The sequence below is a fragment of the Oncorhynchus mykiss genome, chromosome 9 (genome assembly GCF_057628025.1).
Source record: "Oncorhynchus mykiss isolate SJ-2025 chromosome 9, ASM5762802v1, whole genome shotgun sequence".
Lineage (NCBI taxonomy): Eukaryota > Metazoa > Chordata > Actinopteri > Salmoniformes > Salmonidae > Oncorhynchus > Oncorhynchus mykiss.
Window position 1 is genome coordinate 8,796,692 of NC_143030.1, and position 22,901 is coordinate 8,819,592.

General features: G+C 48.9%; 1 protein-coding gene across 1 annotated transcript in view; it reads right to left on the bottom strand.

Moving 5' to 3' along the window:
- exoc6b (exocyst complex component 6B) overlaps positions 1-22,901 on the bottom strand; it is a 146,166-nt gene that overhangs the window by 14,089 nt on the left and 109,176 nt on the right. The window contains 1 exon segment of the mRNA XM_090183403.1: positions 22,555-22,628. Within this exon segment, the coding sequence (XP_090039529.1) occupies positions 22,555-22,628 (74 nt within the window).

Consider the following 22,901-nt stretch of genomic DNA (forward strand, 5'->3'; position numbering starts at 1 on the left):
GTCATTATGGGGTATGGTGATGTCATTATGGCGTTATGCTGATTATGGGGTATTGTGGTGTCATTATGGGGTATGGTGATGTCATTATGGGGTATGGTGGTGTCATTATGGGGTATGGTGGTGTCATTATGGGGTATGGTGGTGTCATTATGGGGTATGGTGATGTCATTATGGGGTATTGTGATGTCATTATGGGGTATTGTGATGTCATTATGGGGTATTGTGATGTCATTATGGGGTATTGTGGTGTCATTATGGGGTATTGTGATATCATTATGGGGTATTGTGATGTCATTATGGGGTATTGTGATGTCATTATGGGGTATTGTGATGTCATTATGGGGTATTGTGGTGTCATTATGGGGTATTGTGATGTCATTATGGGGTATTGTGATGTCATTATGGGGTATTGTGATGTCATTATGGGGTATTGGGATGTCATTATGGGGTATTGTGATGTCATTATGGGGTATTGTGATGTCATTATGGGGTATGGTGGTGTCATTATGGGGTATTGTGATGTCATTATGGGGTATTGTGATGTCATTATGGGGTATTGTGATGTCATTATGGAGTATTGTGATGTCATTATGGTATGATGTCATTATGGGGTATTGTGGTGTCATTATGGGGTATTGTGATGTCATTATGGGGTATTGTGATGTCATTATGGAGTATTGTGATGTCATTATGGGGTATTGTGATGTCATTATGGGGTATGGTGGTGTCATTATGGGGTATGGTGGTGTCATTATGGGGTATGGTGGTGTCATTATGGGGTATGGTGATGTCATTATGGGGTATTGTGGTGTCATTATGGGGTATTGGGATGTCATTATGGGGTATGGTGGTGTCATTATGGGGTATTGTGGTGTCATTATGGGGTATGGTGATGTCATTATGGGGTATGGTGATGTCATTATGGGGTATGGTGGTGTCATTATGGGGTATGGTGATGTCATTATGGGGTATGGTGATGTCATTATGGGGTATGGTGATGTCATTATGGGGTATGGTGGTGTCATGATGGGGTATTGTGATGTCATTATGGGGTATGGTGATGTCATTATGGGGTATGGTGGTGTCATTATGGGGTATGGTGATGTCATTATAGGGTATTGTGATGTCATTATGGGGTATTGTGATGTCATTATGGGGTATTGTGATGTCATTATGGGGTATTGTGATGTCATTATGGAGTATTGTGATGTCATTATGGGGTATTGTGATGTCATTATGGGGTATGGTGGTGTCATTATGGGGTATGGTGATGTCATTATGGGGTATGGTGGTGTCACGATGGGGTATTGTGATGTCATTATGGGGTATTGTGATGTCATTATGGGGTATGGTGACTTCATTATGGGGTATGGTGATGTCATTATGGGGTATTGTGGTGTCATTATGGGGTATGGTGATGTCATTATGGGGTATGGTGGTGTCATTATGGGGTATGGTGGTGTCATTATGGGGTATGGTGATGTCATTATGGGGTATGGTGATGTCATTATGGGGTATTGTGATGTCATTATGGGGTATGGTGATGTCATTATGGGGTATGGTGATGTCATTATGGGGTATGGTGATGTCATTATGGGGTATGGTGATGTCATTATGGGGTATTGTGATGTCATTATGGGGTATGGTGATGTCATTATGGGGTATGGTGATGTCATTATGGGGTATTTTATTGTGATGTCATATGGGGTATTGTGATGTCATTATGGGGTATTGTGATGTCATTATGGGTATTGTGATGTCATTATGGGGTATTGTGTGTGTAGATCGATGAGGTGAAAAAAGTCATCCATTATAGAATAAAGCTGTAACGTAATAAAATGTGGAAAAAGTCAAGGGGTCTGAATACTTTCCTAAAGACTTCTCTGCATGTACACACACACTTTGTAAAATCCTTCTGAACTAAAACGTAATATAATAATATCTACTTTAATATGGAGAAAATGGCTGATACAGTAACCGTGATGAGAAGCTTTTCCCCAAGTAAAACAAGAAATAGGCATTTCATTTCATCCTGTTATGGTGAGTAAGGCTGAATACTTAATGGAGCAGGACAGATCACAGACTGGAACACAGACCCAATTACCAACAACACCTTTATATATATATATACAGGCCTGTGTGTGTGTTGTTTTCGTAGGCCCGCTCCACCAGCATTTATGCCTAATCCTAGAGGGTGTGGCGGATCAGATATGGCTCGTTTTTTCAGACGGGCGGGCGGTGACTGTTGTCATGGTTACGACCCCATAAAACAGGGTCAGACAACAGGAAGCAGAGTTGATGTTGACACACACACACAGGTTAGTTGGTTCACAGCATCATGAACACACACACAGTAGAGCTAACTGTATCCTCGCCCTTCTCTGGCTCTGTGCCTTATCCTCGACTAGTGACCTCAGGTTGCAGCGGTGAGAGAAGGGCCAAGGGTGTGTGAAACATATTGGGAACACTCCCCTAAAGAACCTTGACACAGAGAGAGAGAGAGAGCTTGAATTTGAGAGAGAGAGAGAGCTTGAATTTGAGAGAGAGAGAGAGCTTGAATTTGAGAGAGAGAGAGAGCTTGAATTTGAGAGAGAGAGAGAGAGAGAGAGAGAGAGAGAGAGAGAGAGAGAGAGAGAGAGAGAGAGAGAGAGAGAGAGAGAGAGAGAGAGAGAGAGAGAGAGAGAGAGAGAGAGAGAGAGAGAGAGAGAGAGAGAGAGAGAGAGAGAGAGAGAGAGAGAGAGAGAGAGAGAGAGAGAGAGAGAGAGAGAGAGAGAGAGAGAGAGAGAGAGAGAGAGAGAGAGAGAGAGAGAGGAGAGGAGAGAGAGAGAGTAAAACTAGTGCAACAGAACCAAAATAGAGATGAATAAAACCAGAGATATTAAAGAGCTGAGATTCCAAATCCCAAACTGGACATCAACCAAGGTTGTTGAAGGGTCAGGTTCTCTCCATCTCTCCCTCTAAAAACAAGCCCTGCCAATCAACACAAGTCAAAGATAGCCCAGCAAGGTGTTTAATTGAGTGAGTGAGTGAGAGAGTGAGAGAGTGTGAGTGAGTGAGACACACAGAGAGAGACACAGAGAGAGAGAGAGCGAGAGAGCGAGAGAGACAGAGAGAGACAGAGAGAGACAGAGAGAGAGACAGAGAGAGAGACAGAGAGAGAGACAGAGAGAGAGACAGAGAGAGAGACAGAGAGAGAGACAGAGAGAGACAGAGACAGAGACAGAGACAGAGAGAGAGAGAGAGAGAGAGAGAGAGAGAGAGAGAGAGAGAGAGAGAGAGAGAGAGAGAGAGAGAGAGAGAGAGAGAGAGAGAGAGAGAGTAAAACTAGTGCAACAGAACCAAAATAGAGATGAATAAAACCAGAGATATTAAAGAGCTGAGATTCCAAATCCCAAACTGGACATCAACCAAGGTTGTTGAAGGGTCAGGTTCTCTCCATCTCTCCCTCTAAAAACAAGCCCTGCCAATCAACACAAGTCAAAGATAGCCCAGCAAGGTGTTTAATTGAGTGAGTGAGTGAGAGAGTGAGAGAGAGTGTGAGTGAGTGAGACACACAGAGAGAGACACAGAGAGAGAGAGAGCGAGAGAGAGAGAGCGAGAGAGACAGAGCGAGAGACAGAGCGAGAGACAGAGCGAGAGACAGAGACAGAGGCAGAGCGAGAGACAGAGACAGAGCGCGAGAGACAGAGACAGAGACAGAGAGCGAGAGAGAGAGCGAGAGACAGAGAGCGAGAGACAGAGAGCGAGAGACAGAGAGCGAGAGACAGAGAGCGAGAGACAGAGAGCGAGAGACAGAGAGCGAGAGACAGAGAGCGAGAGACAGAGAGCGAGAGACAGAGAGCGAGAGACAGAGAGCGAGAGACAGAGAGCGAGAGACAGAGAGCGAGAGACAGAGAGCGAGAGACAGAAAGCGAGAGACAGAGAGCGAGAGACAGAGAGCGAGAGACAGAGAGCAAGAGACCGAGAGAGCGAACTGGCTCCAGGCCGGTGCACACTGGCTGACCCCATGGTGCTTCCAGAACCAACCCAGGTGAAAATGACTGAGAAAGAAGGAACGAGGGAGGAGAGGACAGACACCAACTCTCTCACCTCTACCCGACCCCGTTAATCTCCATCTAAACATGAACGCACAGAAACATTCTCCCACGGAGGAGAGGAGAGGACTGGGTTCAAATTTATTTTGTTGTGGTCACATCCGCCGAATACAACAGGAGACGAACTTACTGTGAAATGCTTACTGACAAGCCCTTAACCAACAATGCAGTTGTCGTAGCTATTAGTTCCAACTACCCATCAGTAACGAGCAGACTGAGATATCACCGTTATCTACAGTCCCTTTTAGTTAATCAATTCCAGGGAGGAATCTAAACAGGAATCCCAAAACAGAACAACATGTGAAAGAGGGACCAATGGAATGTTGTTATTATGTAATATTATAGAGGGGGGGGGGACACCCCGAGCAGAGTGGAACTGGGGGGGGGGGGGACCCCGAGCAGAGTGGAAGGAAACAACATCCTGGTCATCGGACTGCCCGTCACTCACACACTGCTATGTCATATCTGTAAACCGAGAGAATGTGCGTGAGAACGAGACAAACATTTCATATTTCTCCAACCCATCGTTCTTTTTTCAAATCATTCTCAGACAGAGAGACGGACAGACGGATGCACAAGGTCAGCATACCAAGATGGAATCCCTAGGCCTTAAGGCCCCCTGGAATTCAGGATGCCTGTCTCTCTCTCTGTGTGTGTCTCAGTGTGTGTGTGTGTGTGTGTGTGTGGTGTGTGTCTCAGTGTGTGTGTGTGTGTGTGTGTGGTGTGTGTCTCAGTGTGTGTGTGTGTGTGGTGTGTGTCTCAGTGTGTGTGTGTGTGGGGTGTGTGTCTCAGTGTGTGTGTGTGTGTCTCAGTGTGTGTGTGTGTGTGTGTGGTGTCTGTCTCAGCGTGTGTGTGGTGTGTGTCTCAGCGTGTGTGTGTGATGTGTGTCTCAGTGTGTGTGTGTCATGTGTCTCAGTGTGTGTGTGTGTGTGTGGTGTGTGTCTCAGTGTGTGTGTGCCTCAGTGTGTGTGTGTGTGGTGTGTTTCTCAGTGTGTGTGTGGTGTGTGCCTCAGTGTGTGTGTGTGTATCAGTGTGTATTTCTCAGTGTGTGTGTGTGTATCAGTGTGTATTTCTCAGTGTGTATGTGTGAATCAGTGTGTATTTCTCAGTGTGTATGTGTGTGTGTCTCAGTGTGTATGTGTGTGTGTCTCAGTGTGTATGGTGTGTCTCAGTGTGTATGGTGTGTCTCAGTGTGTATTTCTCAGTGTGTATGTGTGTATCAGTGTGTATTTCTCAGTGTGTATGGTGTGTATCAGTGTGTATTTCTCAGTGTGTATGGTGTGTATCAGTGTGTATGGTGTGTATCAGTGTGTATTTCTCAGTGTGTCTCAGTGTGTATGTGTGTCTCAGTGTGTATGTGTGTCTCAGTGTGTATGTGTGTCTCAGTGTGTATGTGTGTCTCAGTGTGTATCAGTGTGTATTTCTCAGTGTGTATGGTGTGTGTCAGTGTCAGAGGTTCCCAAAAGGACCACAGGGGTCATTCAGAAGTCGATCTGCTGCACCCCTCTCTCTCTCTCTCTCTCTCCCTCCCTCCCCCGCGCTCACCCTCCACCTCCCTGAACCCTCATCCCTTAACTGTCCTCTGCCTGAACCCTCATCCCTTAACTGTCCTCTGCCTGAACCCTGAACCCTCATCCCTTAACTGTCCTCTGCCTGAACCCTCATCCCTTAACTGTCCTCTGCCTGAACCCTGAACCCTCATCCCTTAAACATCCTCTGTCTGAACCCATCTTGTCACACACACACACACACACACACACACGTATGTCTCGTGCCCCTCGACTACCTCCTGTGACTGCACCTCACAGGAATGTGACGGTGAGAGGTCTCTCTCTCTTCTCTCTTCCAATCGCCTCTCCCCTCCCCTTCTCTCTACCTCCCTCCTTCTTCCAAAGACTGATTCCCCTTCTCCCTATCCTCCACCCATTCCACTCAATCTCTCTGTTGGACAGTGTCGATATAGAGGAGGAGGTGGTAGGGGTCGATATAGAGGAGGAGGCGGCAGGGGTCGATATAGAGGAGGAGGTGGCAGGGGTCGATATAGAGGAGGAGGTGGCAGGGGTCGATATAGAGGAGGAGGTGGTCGTGGTCGATATAGAGGAGGTAGGTGTCGATATAGAGGAGGAGGTAGGGGTCGATATAGAGGAGGAGGTAGGGGTCGATATAGAGGAGGTGGTGGTAGGGGTCGATATAGAGGAGGTAGGTGTCGATATAGAGGAGGTGGTAGGGGTCGATATAGAGGAGGAGGTAGGGGTCGATATAGAGGAGGAGGAGGTAGGTGTCGATATAGAGGAGGTGGTAGGGGTCGATATAGAGGAGGTGGTAGGGGTCGATATAGAGGAGGAGGTAGGGGTCGATATAGAGGAGGTGGTAGGGGTCGATATAGAGGAGGAGGTAGGGGTCGATATAGAGGAGGAGGTAGGGGTCGATATAAAGGAGGTGGTGGTAGGGATCGATATAGAGGAGGTAGGTGTCGATATAGAGGAGGTGGTAGGGGTCGATATAGAGGAGGAGGTAGGGGTCGATATAGAGGAGGAGGAGGTAGGTGTCGATATAGAGGAGGTGGTAGGGGTCGATATAGAGGAGGTGGTAGGGGTCGATATAGAGGAGGAGGTAGGGGTCGATATAGAGGAGGAGGAAGGGGTCGATATAGAGGAGGTGGTAGGGGTCGATATAAAGGAGGTGGTAGGGGGTCGATATAGAGGTGGTGGTAGGGGTCGATATAGAGGAGGAGGTAGGGGTCGATATAGAGGAGGTAGGGGTCGATATAGAGGAGGAGGTAGGGGTCGATATAGAGGAGGTGGTAGGGGTCGATATAGAGGAGGAGGAGGTAGGGGTCGATATAGAGGAGGTGGTAGGGGTCGATATAGTGGAGGAGGTGGTAGGGGTCGATATAGAGGAGGAGGTAGGTGTCGATATAGAGGAGGTAGGTGTCAATATAGAGGAGGTGGTAGGGGTCAATATAGAGGAGGTGGTAGGGGTCGATATAGAGGAGGTGGTAGGGGTCGATATAGAGGAGGAGGTAGGTGTCGATATAGAGGAGGAGGTGGTGGTAGGGGTCGATATAGAGGAGGTGGTAGGGGTCGATATAGAGGAGGAGGTGGTGGTCGATATAGAGGAGGAGGTGGTGGTAGGGGTCGATATAGAGGAGGTGGTGGTAGGGGTCGATATAGAGGAGGTGGTGGTAGGGGTCGATATAGAGGAGGTGGTGGTAGGGGTCGATATAGAGGAGGAGGTGGTAGGGGTCGATATAGAGGAGGTGGTGGTAGGGGTCGATATAGAGGAGGTGGTGGTAGGGGACGATAGAGGAGGTGGTGGTGGTAGGGGTCGATATAGAGGAGGTGGTGGTAGGTGTCGATATAGAGGAGGTGGTGGTAGGGGTCGATATAAAGGAGGTGGTAGGGGGTCGATATAGAGGAGGTGGTAGGGGTCGATATAGAGGAGGAGGTAGGGGTCGATATAGAGGAGGTAGAGGTCGATATAGAGGAGGAGGTAGGGGTCGATATAGAGGAGGTGGTAGGGGTCGATATAGAGGAGGAGGAGGTAGGGGTCGATATAGAGGAGGTGGTAGGGGTCGATATAGTGGAGGAGGAGGTAGGGGTCGATATAGAGGAGGAGGTAGGTGTCGATATAGAGGAGGTAGGTGTCAATATAGAGGAGGTGGTAGGGGTCAATATAGAGGAGGTGGTAGGGGTCGATATAGAGGAGGTGGTAGGGGTCGATATAGAGGAGGAGGTAGGTGTCGATATAGAGGAGGAGGTGGTGGTAGGGGTCGATATAGAGGAGGTGGTAGGGGTCGATATAGAGGAGGAGGTGGTGGTAGGGGTCGATATAGAGGAGGTGGTGGTAGGGGTCGATATAGAGGAGGTGGTGGTAGGGGTCGATATAGAGGAGGAGGTGGTAGGGGTCGATATAGAGGAGGAGGTGGTAGGGGTCGATATAGAGGAGGTGGTGGTAGGGGTCGATATAGAGGAGGTGGTGGTAGGGGACGATATAGAGGAGGTGGTGGTGGTAGGGGTCGATATAGAGGAGGTGGTGGTAGGTGTCGATATAGAGGAGGTGGTGGTAGGGGTCGATATAGAGGAGGTGGTGGTAGGGGTCGATATAGAGGAGGTGGTGGTAGGGGTCGATATAGAGGAGGTGGTAGGGGTCGATATAGAGGAGGTAGGGGTCGATATAGAGGAGGTAGGGGTCGATATAGAGGAGGAGGAGGTAGGGGTCGATATAGAGGAGGTGGTGGTAGGGGTCGATATAGAGGAGGTAGGGGTCGATATAGAGGAGGTAGGGGTCGATATAGAGGAGGAGGTGGTAGGGGTCGATATAGAGGAGGTGGTAGGGGTCGATATAGAGGAGGTAGGGGTCGATATAGAGGAGGTAGGGGTCGATATAGAGGAGGAGGAGGTAGGGGTCGATATAGAGGAGGAGGTGGTAAGGCGTCGATATAGAGGAGGTGGTGGTAGGGGTCGATATAGAGGAGGTGGTGGTAGGGGTCGATATAGAGGAGGTAGGGGTCGATATAGAGGAGGTGGTGATAGGGGTCGATATAGAGGAGGTGGTAAGGCGTCGATATAGAGGAGGTGGTGGTAGGGGTCGATATAGAAGAGGTGGTGGTAGGGGTCGATATAGAGGAGGAGGAGGTAGGGGTCGATATAGAGGAGGTAGGGGTCGATATAGAGGAGGAGGAGGTAGGGGTCGATATAGAGGAGGAGGTGGTAGGGGTCGATATAGAGGAGGTAGGGGTCGATATAGAGGAGGAGGAGGTAGGGGTTGATATAGAGGAGGTAGGGGTCGATATAGAGGAGGAGGTGGTAAGGCGTCGATATAGAGGAGGTGGTAAGGCGTCGATATAGAGGAGGTGGTGGTAGGGGTCGATATAGAGGAAGAGGTGGTAGGGGTCGATATAGAGGAGGTGGTGGTAGGGGTCGATATAGAGGAGGAGGAGGAGGAGGTAGGGGTCGATATAGAGGAGGTAGGCGACGATATAGAGGAGGAGGAGGTAGGCGTCGATATAGAGGTGGTGGTAGACACCATCTGTCTGTGCACACACACTTGCTAGTGGCTATACGGGGAGGGGGGGCTCCTATAAGGGGAGGGGGGGGGGGGGAAATCGGCTCTAAGGGGGGGACCGGCTCTATAAGGAGGGAGCCTCTATAAACGGGGGGCTCTATAAGGGGGGGGCTCTATAAGGAGGGAGCCTCTATAAGGGAGGAGGTGGTAGGGGTCGATATAGAGGAGGTGGTAGGGGGTCGATATAGAGGGGGTGGTAGGGGTCGATATAGAGGAGGTGGTAGGGGTCGATATAGAGGAGGTAGGGGTCGATATAGAGGAGGAGGTAGGGGTCGATATAGAGGAGGTGGTAGGGGTCGATATAGAGGAGGAGGTGGTAGGGGTCGATATAGAGGAGGTGGTAGGGGTCGATATAGAAGAGGAGGAGGTAGGGGTCGATATAGAGGAGGAGGAGGTAGGTGTCGATATAGAGGAGGTGGTAGGGGTCGATATAGAGGAGGTGGTAGGGCGTCGATATAGAGGAGGTGGTAGGGGCCGATATAGAGGAGGAGGTAGGTGTCGATATAGAGGAGGAGGTGGTGGTAGGGGTCGATATAGAGGAGGTGGTAGGGGTTGATATAGAGGAGGAGGTGGTGGTAGGGGTCGATATAGAGGAGGAGGTGGTAGGGGTCGATATAGAGGAGGAGGTGGTAGGGGTCGATATAGAGGTGGTGGTAGACACCATCTGTCTGTGCACACACACTTGCTAGTGGCTATACGGGGAGGGGGGGCTCCTATAAGGGGAGGGGGGGGGGGAAATCAGCTCTAAGGGGGGGACCGGCTCTATAAGGAGGGGGCCTCTATAAGGGGGGGCCTCTATAAACGGGGGGCTCTATAAGGGGGGGGGGCTCTATAAGGAGCTCTATAGAGCCTCTATAAGGGGAGGGGGGGGGCTCTATAAGGGGGGGCTCATTATAAAAACTAATTATATATCATTTTTATACTCATTATAAAAATTCATAAAACATACAAGTGTTATACATCGGCTTAAAGAACAACTTCTTGTTAATCCAACCACGGTGTCAGATTTCAAAAAGGCTTTACGGCGAAAGCAGACCATGCGATTATCTGAGAACAGAGCTCCGCAGACAAATCATTACAAACAGTTAACCGGCCAAGTAGAGGAGTTACACAAGTCAGAAATAGAGATACAATTAATCACTTATCTTTGGTGATCTTCACATGGTTGCACTCACAAGACTCCCATTTACTCAATAAATGTTCATTTTGTTCGATAAAGTCCCTCTCTATATCCAAAAACCTGTTTTGTTGGCGCGTTTTGTTCAGTAATCCACAGGCTCAAAGGCAGTCACAACAAGAGACTAGTTACAGGCTCCTTAACCAGGACAGACTAGTTACAGGCTCCTTAACCAGGACAGACTAGTTACAGGCTCCTTAACTATAAGGAGGGAGCCTCTATAAGGGAGGAGGTGGTAGGGGTCGATATAGAGGAGGTGGTAGGGGGTCGATATAGAGGGGGTGGTAGGGGTCGATATAGAGGAGGTGGTAGGGGTCGATATAGAGGAGGTAGGGGTCGATATAGAGGAGGAGGTAGGGGTCGATATAGAGGAGGTGGTAGGGGTCGATATAGAAGAGGAGGAGGTAGGGGTCGATATAGAGGAGGAGGAGGTAGGTGTCGATATAGAGGAGGTGGTAGGGGTCGATATAGAGGAGGTGGTAGGGCGTCGATATAGAGGAGGTGGTAGGGGCCGATATAGAGGAGGAGGTAGGTGTCGATATAGAGGAGGAGGTGGTGGTAGGGGTCGATATAGAGGAGGTGGTAGGGGTTGATATAGAGGAGGAGGTGGTGGTAGGGGTCGATATAGAGGAGGTGGTGGTAGGGGTCGATATAGAGGAGGTGGTGGTAGGGGTCGATATAGAGGAGGAGGTGGTAGGGGTCGATATAGAGGAGGAGGTGGTAGGGGTCGATATAGAGGAGGTGGTGGTAGGGGTCGATATAGAGGAGGTGGTGGTAGGGGTCGATATAGAGGAGGTGGTGGTGGTAGGTGTCGATATAGAGGAGGTGGTGGTAGGTGTCGATATAGAGGAGGTGGTGGTGGTAGGGGTCGATATAGAGGAGGTGGTCGTAGGGGTCGATATAGAGGTGGTGGTGGTAGGGGTCGATATAGAGGAGGAGGAGGTAGGGGTCGATATAGAGGAGGAGGAGGTAGGGGTCGATATAGAGGAGGTGGTAAGGCGTCGATATAGAGGAGCTGGTGGTAGGGGTCGATATAGAGGAGGAGGTGGTAGGGGTCGATATAGAGGAGGTAGGGGTCGATATAGAGGAGGTGGTGGTAGGGGTCGATATAGAGGAGGTGGTGGTAGGGGTCGATATAGAGGAGGTGGTGGTAGGGGTCGATATAGAGGAGGAGGAGGTAGGGGTCGATATAGAGGAGGTAGGGGTCGATATAGAGGAGGTAGGGGTCGATATAGAGGAGGAGGTGGTAGGGGTCGATATAGAGGAGGTAGGGGTCGATATAGAGGAGGAGGTGGTAGGGGTCGATATAGAGGAGGTAGGGGTCGATATAGAGGAGGAGGTGGTAAGACGTCGATATAGGGGAGGAGGTAAGGCGTCGATATAGAGGAGGTGGTGGTAGGGGTCGATATAGAGGAGGAGGTGGTAGGGGTCGATATAGAGGAGGTGGTGGTAGGGGTCGATATAGAGGAGGTGGTGGTAGGGGTCGATATAGAGGAGGAGGAGGTAGGGGTCGATATAGAGGAGGTAGGGGTCGATATAGAGGAGGTAGGGGTCTATATAGAGGAGGAGGTAGGGGTCGATATAGAGGAGGTAGGGGTCGATATAGAGGAGGAGGTGGTAAGACGTCGATATAGGGGAGGAGGTAAGGCGTCGATATAGAGGAGGTGGTGGTAGGGGTCGATATAGAGGAGGAGGTGGTAGGGGTCGATATAGAGGAGGAGGAGGTAGGGGTCGATATAGAGGAGGTAGGGGTCGATATAGAGGAGGTGGTGGTAGGGGTCGATATAGAGGAGGTGGTAAGGCGTCGATATAGAGGAGGTGGTGGTAGGGGTCGATATAGAGGAGGAGGTGGTAGGGGTCGATATAGAGGAGGAGGTGGTAGGGGTCGATATAAAGGAGAAGGAAGTAGGGGTCGATATAGAGGAGGTGGTGGTAGGGGTCGATATAGAGGAGGTGGTGGTAGGGGTCGATATAGAGGAGGTGGTGGTAGGGGTCGATATAGAGGAGGAGGAGGTAGGTGTCGATATAGAGGAGGAGGAAGTAGGGGTCGATATAGAGGAGGAGGTGGTAGGGGTCGATATAGAGGAGGAGGTGGTAGGGGTCGATATAGAGGAGGAGGTGGTAGGGGTCGATATAGAGGTGGTGGTAGACACCATCTGTCTGTGCACACACACTTGCTAGTGGCTATACGGGGAGGGGGGGCTCCTATAAGGGGAGGGGGGGGGGGAAATCAGCTCTAAGGGGGGGACCGGCTCTATAAGGAGGGGGCCTCTATAAGGGGGGGCCTCTATAAACGGGGGGCTCTATAAGGGGGGGGGGCTCTATAAGGAGCTCTATAGAGCCTCTATAAGGGGAGGGGGGGGGCTCTATAAGGGGGGGCTCATTATAAAAACTAATTATATATCATTTTTATACTCATTATAAAAATTCATAAAACATACAAGTGTTATACATCGGCTTAAAGAACAACTTCTTGTTAATCCAACCACGGTGTCAGATTTCAAAAAGGCTTTACGGCGAAAGCAGACCATGCGATTATCTGAGAACAGAGCTCCGCAGACAAATCATTACAAACAGTTAACCGGCCAAGTAGAGGAGTTACACAAGTCAGAAATAGAGATACAATTAATCACTTATCTTTGGTGATCTTCACATGGTTGCACTCACAAGACTCCCATTTACTCAATAAATGTTCATTTTGTTCGATAAAGTCCCTCTCTATATCCAAAAACCTGTTTTGTTGGCGCGTTTTGTTCAGTAATCCACAGGCTCAAAGGCAGTCACAACAAGAGACTAGTTACAGGCTCCTTAACCAGGACAGACTAGTTACAGGCTCCTTAACCAGGACAGACTAGTTACAGGCTCCTTAACCCGGACAGACGGGAGAGACTAGTTACAGGCTCCTTAACCAGGACAGACTAGTTACAGGCTCCTTAACCAGGACAGACGGGAGAGACTAGTTACAGGCTCCTTAACCAGGACAGACTAGTTACAGGCTCCTTAACCAGGACAGACTAGTTACAGGCTCCTTAACCAGGACAGACGGGAGAGACTAGTTACAGGCTCCTTAACCAGGACAGACTAGTTACAGGCTCCTTAACCAGGACAGACGGGAGAGACTAGTTACAGGCTCCTTAACCAGGACAGACGGGAGAGACTAGTTACAGGCTCCTTAACCAGGACAGACGGGAGAGACTAGTTACAGGCTCCTTAACCAGGACAGACGGGAGAGACTAGTTACAGGCTCCTTATACAGGACAGACAGGAGAGACTAGTTACAGGCTCCTTAACCAGGACAGACGGGAGAGACTAGTTACAGGCTCCTTATACAGGACTGACGGGAGAGACTAGTTACAGGCTCCTTAACCAGGACAGACGGGAGAGACTAGTTACAGGCTCCTTAACCAGGACAGACTAGTTACAGGCTCCTTAACCAGGACAGACTAGTTACAGGCTCCTTAACCAGGACAGACTAGTTACAGGCTCCTTAACCAGGACAGACTAGTTACAGGCTCCTTAACCAGGACAGACGAGTTACAGGCTCCTTAACCAGGACAGACGGGAGAGACTAGTTACAGGCTCCTTAACCAGGACAGACGGGAGAGACTAGTTACAGGCTCCTTAACCAGGACAGACGGGAGAGACTAGTTACAGGCTCCTTAACCAGGACAGACTAGTTACAGGCTCCTTAACCAGGACAGACTAGTTACAGGCTCCTTAACCAGGACAGACGGGTTACAGGCTCCTTAACCAGGACAGACAGGAGAGACTAGTTACAAGCTCCTTAATCAGGACAGACTAGTTACAGGCTCCTTAACCAGGACAGACAGGAGAGACTAGTTACAGGCTCCTTAACCAGGACAGACAGGAGAGACTAGTTACAGGCTCCTTAACCAGGACAGACGGGAGAGACTAGTTACAGGCTCCTTAACCAGGACAGACGGGAGAGACTAGTTACAGGCTCCTTAACCAGGACAGACGGGAGAGACTAGTTACAGGCTCCTTAATCAGGACAGACTAGTTACAGGCTCCTTAACCAGGACAGACGGGAGAGACTAGTTACAGGCTCCTTAACCAGGACAGATAGAAGAGACTAGTTACAGGCTCCTTAACCTGGACAGACGGGAGAGACTAGTTACAGGCTCCTTAACCAGGACAGACGGGAGAGACTAGTTACAGGCTCCTTAACCAGGACAGACGGGAGAGACTAGTTACAGGCTCCTTAATCAGGACAGACTAGTTACAGGCTCCTTATACAGGACTGACGGGAGAGACTAGTTACAGGCTCCTTAACCAGGACAGATAGGAGAGACTAGTTACAGGCTCCTTAACCAGGACAGACGGGAGAGACTAGTTACAGGCTCCTTAATCAGGACAGACGGGAGAGACTAGTTACAGGCTCCTTAACCAGGACAGACTAGTTACAGGCTCCTTAACCAGGACAGACTAGTTACAGGCTCCTTATACAGGACAGACGGGAGAGACTAGTTACAGGCTCCTTAACCAGGACAGACGGGAGAGACTAGTTACAGGCTCCTTAACCAGGACAGACGGGAGAGACTAGTTACAGGCTCCTTAACCAGGACAGAAAGGAGAGACTAGTTACAGGCTCCTTATACAGGACAGACGGGAGAGACTAGTTACAGGCTCCTTAACCAGGACAGGAGATACTAGTTACAGGCTCCTTAACCAGGACAGACAGGAGAGACTAGTCATAGGCTCCTTAACCAGGACAGACGGGAGAGACTAGTTACAGGCTCCTTAACCAGGACAGACGGGAGAGACTAGTCATAGGCTCCTTAACCAGGACAGAGGGGAGAGACTAGTTACAGGCTCCTTAACCAGGACAGACGGGTTACAGGCTCCTTAACCAGGACAGACAGGAGAGACTAGTTACAAGCTCCTTAATCAGGACAGACTAGTTACAGGCTCCTTAACCAGGACAGACAGGAGAGACTAGTTACAGGCTCCTTAACCAGGACAGACAGGAGAGACTAGTTACAGGCTCCTTAACCAGGACAGACGGGAGAGACTAGTTACAGGCTCCTTAACCAGGACAGACGGGAGAGACTAGTTACAGGCTCCTTAACCAGGACAGACGGGAGAGACTAGTTACAGGCTCCTTAATCAGGACAGACTAGTTACAGGCTCCTTAACCAGGACAGACGGGAGAGACTAGTTACAGGCTCCTTAACCAGGACAGATAGAAGAGACTAGTTACAGGCTCCTTAACCTGGACAGACGGGAGAGACTAGTTACAGGCTCCTTAACCAGGACAGACGGGAGAGACTAGTTACAGGCTCCTTAACCAGGACAGACGGGAGAGACTAGTTACAGGCTCCTTAATCAGGACAGACTAGTTACAGGCTCCTTATACAGGACTGACGGGAGAGACTAGTTACAGGCTCCTTAACCAGGACAGATAGGAGAGACTAGTTACAGGCTCCTTAACCAGGACAGACGGGAGAGACTAGTTACAGGCTCCTTAATCAGGACAGACGGGAGAGACTAGTTACAGGCTCCTTAACCAGGACAGACTAGTTACAGGCTCCTTAACCAGGACAGACTAGTTACAGGCTCCTTATACAGGACAGACGGGAGAGACTAGTTACAGGCTCCTTAACCAGGACAGACGGGAGAGACTAGTTACAGGCTCCTTAACCAGGACAGACGGGAGAGACTAGTTACAGGCTCCTTAACCAGGACAGAAAGGAGAGACTAGTTACAGGCTCCTTATACAGGACAGACGGGAGAGACTAGTTACAGGCTCCTTAACCAGGACAGGAGATACTAGTTACAGGCTCCTTAACCAGGACAGACAGGAGAGACTAGTCATAGGCTCCTTAACCAGGACAGACGGGAGAGACTAGTTACAGGCTCCTTAACCAGGACAGACGGGAGAGACTAGTCATAGGCTCCTTAACCAGGACAGAGGGGAGAGACTAGTTACAGGCTCCTTAACCAGGACAGACGGGAGAGACTAGTTACAGGCTCCTTAACCAGGACAGACGGGAGAGACTAGTGACAGGCTCCTTAACCAGGACAGACGGGAGAGACTAGTTACAGGCTCCTTAACCAGGACAGACGGGAGAGACTAGTTACAGGCTCCTTAACCAGGACAGACGGGAGAGACTAGTTACAGGCTCCTTAACCAGGACAGACGGGAGAGACTAGTTACAGGCTCCTTAATCAGGACAGACTAGTTACAGGCTCCTTAACCAGGACAGACGGGAGAGACTAGTTACAGGCTCCTTAACCAGGACAGATAGGAGAGACTAGTTACAGGCTCCTTAATCAGGACAGACTAGTTACAGGCTCCTTAACCAGGACAGACGGGAGAGACTAGTTACAGGCTCCTTAACCAGGACAGATAGGAGAGACTAGTTACAGGCTCCTTAACCAGGACAGACGGGAGAGACTAGTTACAGGCTCCTTAACCAGGACAGACGGGAGAGACTAGTTACAGGCTCCTTATACAGGACAGAGTGGAGAGACTAGTTACAGGCTCCTTATACAGGACAGACGGGAGAGACTAGTTACAGGCTCCTTAACCAGGACAGACAGGAGATACTAGTTACAGGCTCCTTAACCAGGACAGACAGGAGAGACTAGTCATAGGCTCCTTATACAGGACAGACGGGAGAGACTAGTTACAGGCTCCTTATACAGGACAGACGGGAGAGACTAGTCATAGGCTCCTTAACCAGGACAGAGGGGAGAGACTAGTTACAGGCTCCTTAACCAGGACAGACGGGAGAGACTAGTTACAGGCTCCTTAACCAGGACAGACTAGTTACAGGCTCCTTAACCAGGACAGACAGGAGAGACTAGTTACAGGCTCCTTAACCAGGACAGACTAGTTACAGGCTCCTTAACCAGGACAGACAGGAGAGACTAGTTACAGGCTCCTTAACCAGGACAGAAAGGAGAGACTAGTTACAGGCTCCTTAACCAGGACAGACGGGAGAGACTAGCACTGTATTTTCCAAATTCTTCCAAATCCATTTGTAATCTCACCACTACATCCCTCGCTCTCTGAACTTGGGGGGGCCTGCCTGGCTGGGCGGAGTTTGGGGGGGCCTGCTTGGCTGGGCGGAGTTTGGGGGGGGCCTGCCTGGCTAGGCGGAGTTTGGGGGGGCCTGCTTGGCTGGGCGGAGTTTGGGGGGGGCCTGCCTGCCTGATCTTGGTTTCAGGCTCTTTTCGCAAATTACCCATCACGCCTTGTCCCGATTTATCGACCATTCAGCTACGGAAACAGATTCTCTCTCACACACACACACACACACACACACACACACACACACACACACACACACACACACAGTTCCTCACAAGGGGCATCTTCTCTTTGATGATAATGAATATGATATGGATGGAGAGAAAGACAGATCGAGAGAGAGAGAGAGAGGAACTATGGCTGCTCCTGAGACCTTGTAAAAAGAGGGAGAAGGAGGGACACAGGGGGAAGCAAACAGAAGAATTAATGAATTTTCCTTTTTAAAAAAACTTTATTTTCTCTTTATCCCCCTTCGCTCTCTCAGTGGAGCGGGGAACAAGTGCATCATGGGACAGGAGGGACAAAGACGGAGAAAGAAGAGAAGAAGCAATTGTTGCAATAGAAGAAAGGGATATCCATCTATCTGTCAGCTCATTCATCACAGTGTGTGTGTGTGTGTGTGTGTGTGTGTGTGTGTGTCAGCTCATTCATCCTGCCATCAGCCCATCTGTCTTAGTCTCCCAGCAACACACACACACACAGTGGAAAGCGACACACACATCGTAGAGAAACACACACCACAGAATAGCGCAGACACACACACACACACACACACCATGGAGCGGTACACACAGGACAACCAGTACACACAGGAAAACCAGTACACACAGGAAAACCAGTTCACACAGGACAAAACAGGCGGTCCATAATCAACTATTTCCACTCGGAACCGCTGAGCTGAGACGACCACCCCGCCTCCCAACCCAACACACACACCCCGCCTCCCAACCCAACACACACACCCCGCCTCCCAACCCAACCCACACACCCCGCCTCCCAACCCAACCCACACACCCCGCCTCCCGACACACACACCCCGCCTCCCGACACACACACCCCGCCTCCCGACACACACACCCCGCCTCCCGACACACACACCCCGCCTCCCGACACACACACCCCGCCTCCCGACACACACACCCCGCCTCCCGACACACACACCCCGCCTCCCGACACACACACCCCGCCTCCCGACACACACACCCCGCCTCCCGACACACACACCCCGCCTCCCGACTCACACACCCCGACTCCCGACACACACACCCCGACTCCCGACACACACACCCCGACTCCCGACACACACACCCCGACTCCCGACACACATACCCCGACTCCCAACACACACACCCCGACTCCCAACACACACACCCCGACTCCCAACACACACACCCCGCCTCCCAACACACACCCCGCCTCCCAACACACACCCCGCCTCCCAACACACACACCCCGCCTCCCAACACACACACCCCGCCTCCCAACGCAACCCAGACCGAGGGTGATTGACCGCCATCTTGAACTTCTTCCATTTTCTAATATTTCGCTCCAACAGTTTTTGCCTTCTCACCAAACTGCTTGCCTATTGTCCTGCAGCCCATCCCAGCCTTGTGCAGGTCTACAATTTTATCCATGATGTCCTTACACAGCTCTCTGGTCTTGGCCATTGTGGAGAGGTTGGAGTCTGTTTGATTGAGTGTGTGGACAGGTGCAGTTAATACAGGTAATGAGTGGAGGACAGGAGGGCTTCTTAAAGAAAAACTAACAGGTCTGTGAGAGCCGGAATTCTTACTGGTTGGTAGGTGATCAAATACTTGTTCTCTCCACTGTATGTATGTATGTATGTATGTATGTATGTATGTATATATGCATGTATGCATGTATGTATGTATATATATATATATATATGAACTGGCTAGCTCCAACTGTTAACTGGCGGTAACCATGCTCTAGAACAGCAGCGATAGAGAGAGATGCTCTAGAACACCAGAGATATATATAGAGAGATGCTCTAGAACAGCAGGGAGATAGAGATGCTCTAGAACAGCAGGGAGATATAGAGAGAGATGCTCTAGAACACCAGAGATATATATAGAGAGATGCTCTAGAACAGCAGAGAGATATATAGAGAGAGATGCTCTAGAACAGCAGAGATGTATATGGAGAGATGCTCTAGAACAGCAGAGAGATATATAGAGACATGCTCTAGAACAGCAGAGATTTATAGAGAGAGATGCTCTAGAACAGCAGAGATGTATATAGAGAGAGATGCTCTAGAACACCAGAGATGTATATAGAGAGAGATGCTCTAGAACAGCAGAGATGTATATGGAGAGAGATGCTCTAGAACAGCAGAGATGTATATAGAGAGAGATGCTCTAGAACAGCAGAGATGTATATAGAGAGAGATGCTCTAGAACAGCAGAGATGTATATGGAGAGAGATGCTCTAGAACAGCAGAGATGTATATAGAGAGAGATGCTCTAGAACACCAGAGATATATATAGAGAGATGCTCTAGAACAGCAGAGATGTATATAGAGAGAGATGCTCTAGAACAGCAGAGATGTATATGGAGAGAGATGCTCTAGAACAGCAGAGATGTATATAGAGAGATGCTCTAGAACACCAGAGATATATATAGAGAGATGCTCTAGAACACCAGAGATATATATAGAGAGATGCTCTAGAACAGCAGAGATGTATATAGAGAGAGATGCTCTAGAACAGCAGAGATGTATATAGAGAGATGCTCTAGAACAGCAGAGATATATATAGAGACATGCTCTAGAACAGCAGAGAGATATATAGAGACATGCTCTAGAACAGCAGAGATGTATATAGAGAGAGATGCTCTAGAACAGCAGAGATGTATATAGAGAGATGCTCTAGAACACCAGAGATATATATAGAGAGATGCTCTAGAACACCAGAGATATATATAGAGAGATGCTCTAGAACACCAGAGATATATATAGAGAGATGCTCTAGAACACCAGAGATATATATAGAGAGATGCTCTAGAACACCAGAGATATATATAGAGAGATGCTCTAGAACACCAGAGATATATATAGAGAGATGCTCTAGAACACCAGAGATATATAGAGAGAGATGCTCTAGAACACCAGAGATATATAGAGAGAGATGCCCTAGAACAGCAGAGAGATATATAGAGACATGCTCTAGAACAGCAGAGATGTATATAGAGAGAGATGATCTAGAACAGCAGAGATGTATATAGAGAGAGATGCTCTAGAACACCAGAGATATATATAGAGAGATGCTCTAGAACAGCAGAGATGTATATAGAGAGAGATGCTCTAGAACAGCAGAGATGTATATAGAGAGAGATGCTCTAGAACAGCAGAGATGTATATAGAGAGAGATGCTCTAGAACAGCAGAGATGTATATAGAGAGAGATGCTCTAGAACAGCAGAGAGATATATAGAGAGATGCTCTAGAACACCAGAGATATATATAGAGATGCTCTAGAACAGCAGAGATGTATATAGAGAGAGATGCTCTAGAACAGCAGAGATGTATATAGAGAGATGCTCTAGAACAGTAGAGATGTATATAGAGAGATGCTCTAGAACAGCAGAGATGTATATATAGAGAGAGATGCTCTAGAACAGCAGAGATGTATATATAGAGAGAGATGCTCTAGAACAGTAGAGATGTATATATATAGAGAGATGCTCTAGAACAGCAGAGATGTATATAGAGAGATGCTCTAGAACAGCAGAGATGTATATAGAGAGATGCTCTAGAACAGCAGAGATGTATATATAGAGAGAGATGCTCTAGAACAGTAGAGATGTATATATATAGAGAGATGCTCTAGAACAGCAGAGATATATATAGAGAGATGCTCTAGAACAGCAGAGATGTATATAGAGAGAGATGCTCTAGAACAGCAGAGATGTATATAGAGAGATGCTCTAGAACAGCAGAGATGTATATGGAGAGAGATGCTCTAGAACAGCAGAGATGTATATAGAGAGATGCTCTAGAACAGCAGAGATGTATATAGAGAGAGATGCTCTAGAACAGCAGAGATGTATAGAGAGAGAGATGCTCTAGAACAGCAGAGATATATATAGAGAGATGCTCTAGAACAGCAGAGATGTATAGAGAGAGAGATGCTCTAGAATAGCAGAGATGTATATAGAGAGATGCTCTAGAACAGCAGAGATGTATATGGAGAGAGATGCTCTAGAACAGCAGAGATGTATAGAGAGAGAGATGCTCTAGAACAGCAGAGATGTATATAGAGAGATGCTCTAGAACAGCAGAGATGTATATAGAGAGAGATGCTCTAGAACAGCAGAGATGTATATAGAGAGATGCTCTAGAACAGCAGAGATGTATATAGAGAGATGCTCTAGAACAGCAGAGATGTATAGAGAGAGAGATGCTCTAGAACAGCAGAGATGTATATAGAGAGATGCTCTAGAACAGCAGAGATGTATATAGAGAGATGCTCTAGAACAGCAGAGATGTATATAGAGAGAGATGCTCTAGAACAGCAGAGAGATATATAGAGAGATGCTCTAGAACAGCAGAGAGATATATAGAGAGATGCTCTAGAACACCAGAGATATATATAGAGAGATGCTCTAGAACAGCAGAGATGTATATATATAGAGAGAAGGAGAGCGGCCAATAGAAAAGAGAGGGAGTGATATAATAAAGAAGAGCAGAGATTATATATATATATAGAGAGAGAGAGAGAGAGAGAGAGAGAGAGAGAGAGAGAGAGACAGAGAGAGAGAGAGACAGAGAGAGTGAGAGAGAGAGAGAGAGGGAGAAACAGAGAGAGAGAAGGAGAGAGAGAGAGAGAGAGGAGAGAGAGAAGGAGAGAGAAGGAGAGAGAGAAGGAGAGAGTGAAGGAGAGAGAGAAGGAGAGAGAGAGAGAGAGGAGAGAGAGAAGGAGAGAGAGAGAGAGAGAGGAGAGAGAGAGAAGGAGAGAGAGAGAGAGAGAGAGAGAAGGAGAGAGAGAAGGAGAGAGAGAAGGAGAGAGAGAGAGAGAGAGAGAGAGAAGGAGAGAGAGAGAGAGAGAGAAGAGAGAGAGAGAGAGAGAGAGAGAGAGAGAAGGAGAGAGAGGCTAATAGAAAAGAGAGGGAGTGATATAATAAAGAAACACAAAGACTTACTTGTCTCAAATCAGAGAAGGCGAGCAGCAGCGTGTCTCCTTGGAAGCCGGGTACCGGCCCCGCTCTGGCAAACCCTGTGGGAACGACAGAACCAATGAATAAAGGGGGGGGGGGGGGGGGGGGGGGGGCGAGAAAGAGAGAGAAATTAAAGAATGGACAGAATTCAGCATGCACCGGGAGATTGACAGACAGGTGACAGGAGAGGGGAGGAAAAGAGGGAGAGGGAGGGAGAGGAGGAATATGGAGGAAAAGAGGGAGAGGGAGAGAGTGGAGGAATATGGAGGAAAAGAGAGAGGGGAGGGAGAGGGAGGGGAGGAATATGGAGGAAAAGAGGGAGAGGCAGAGAG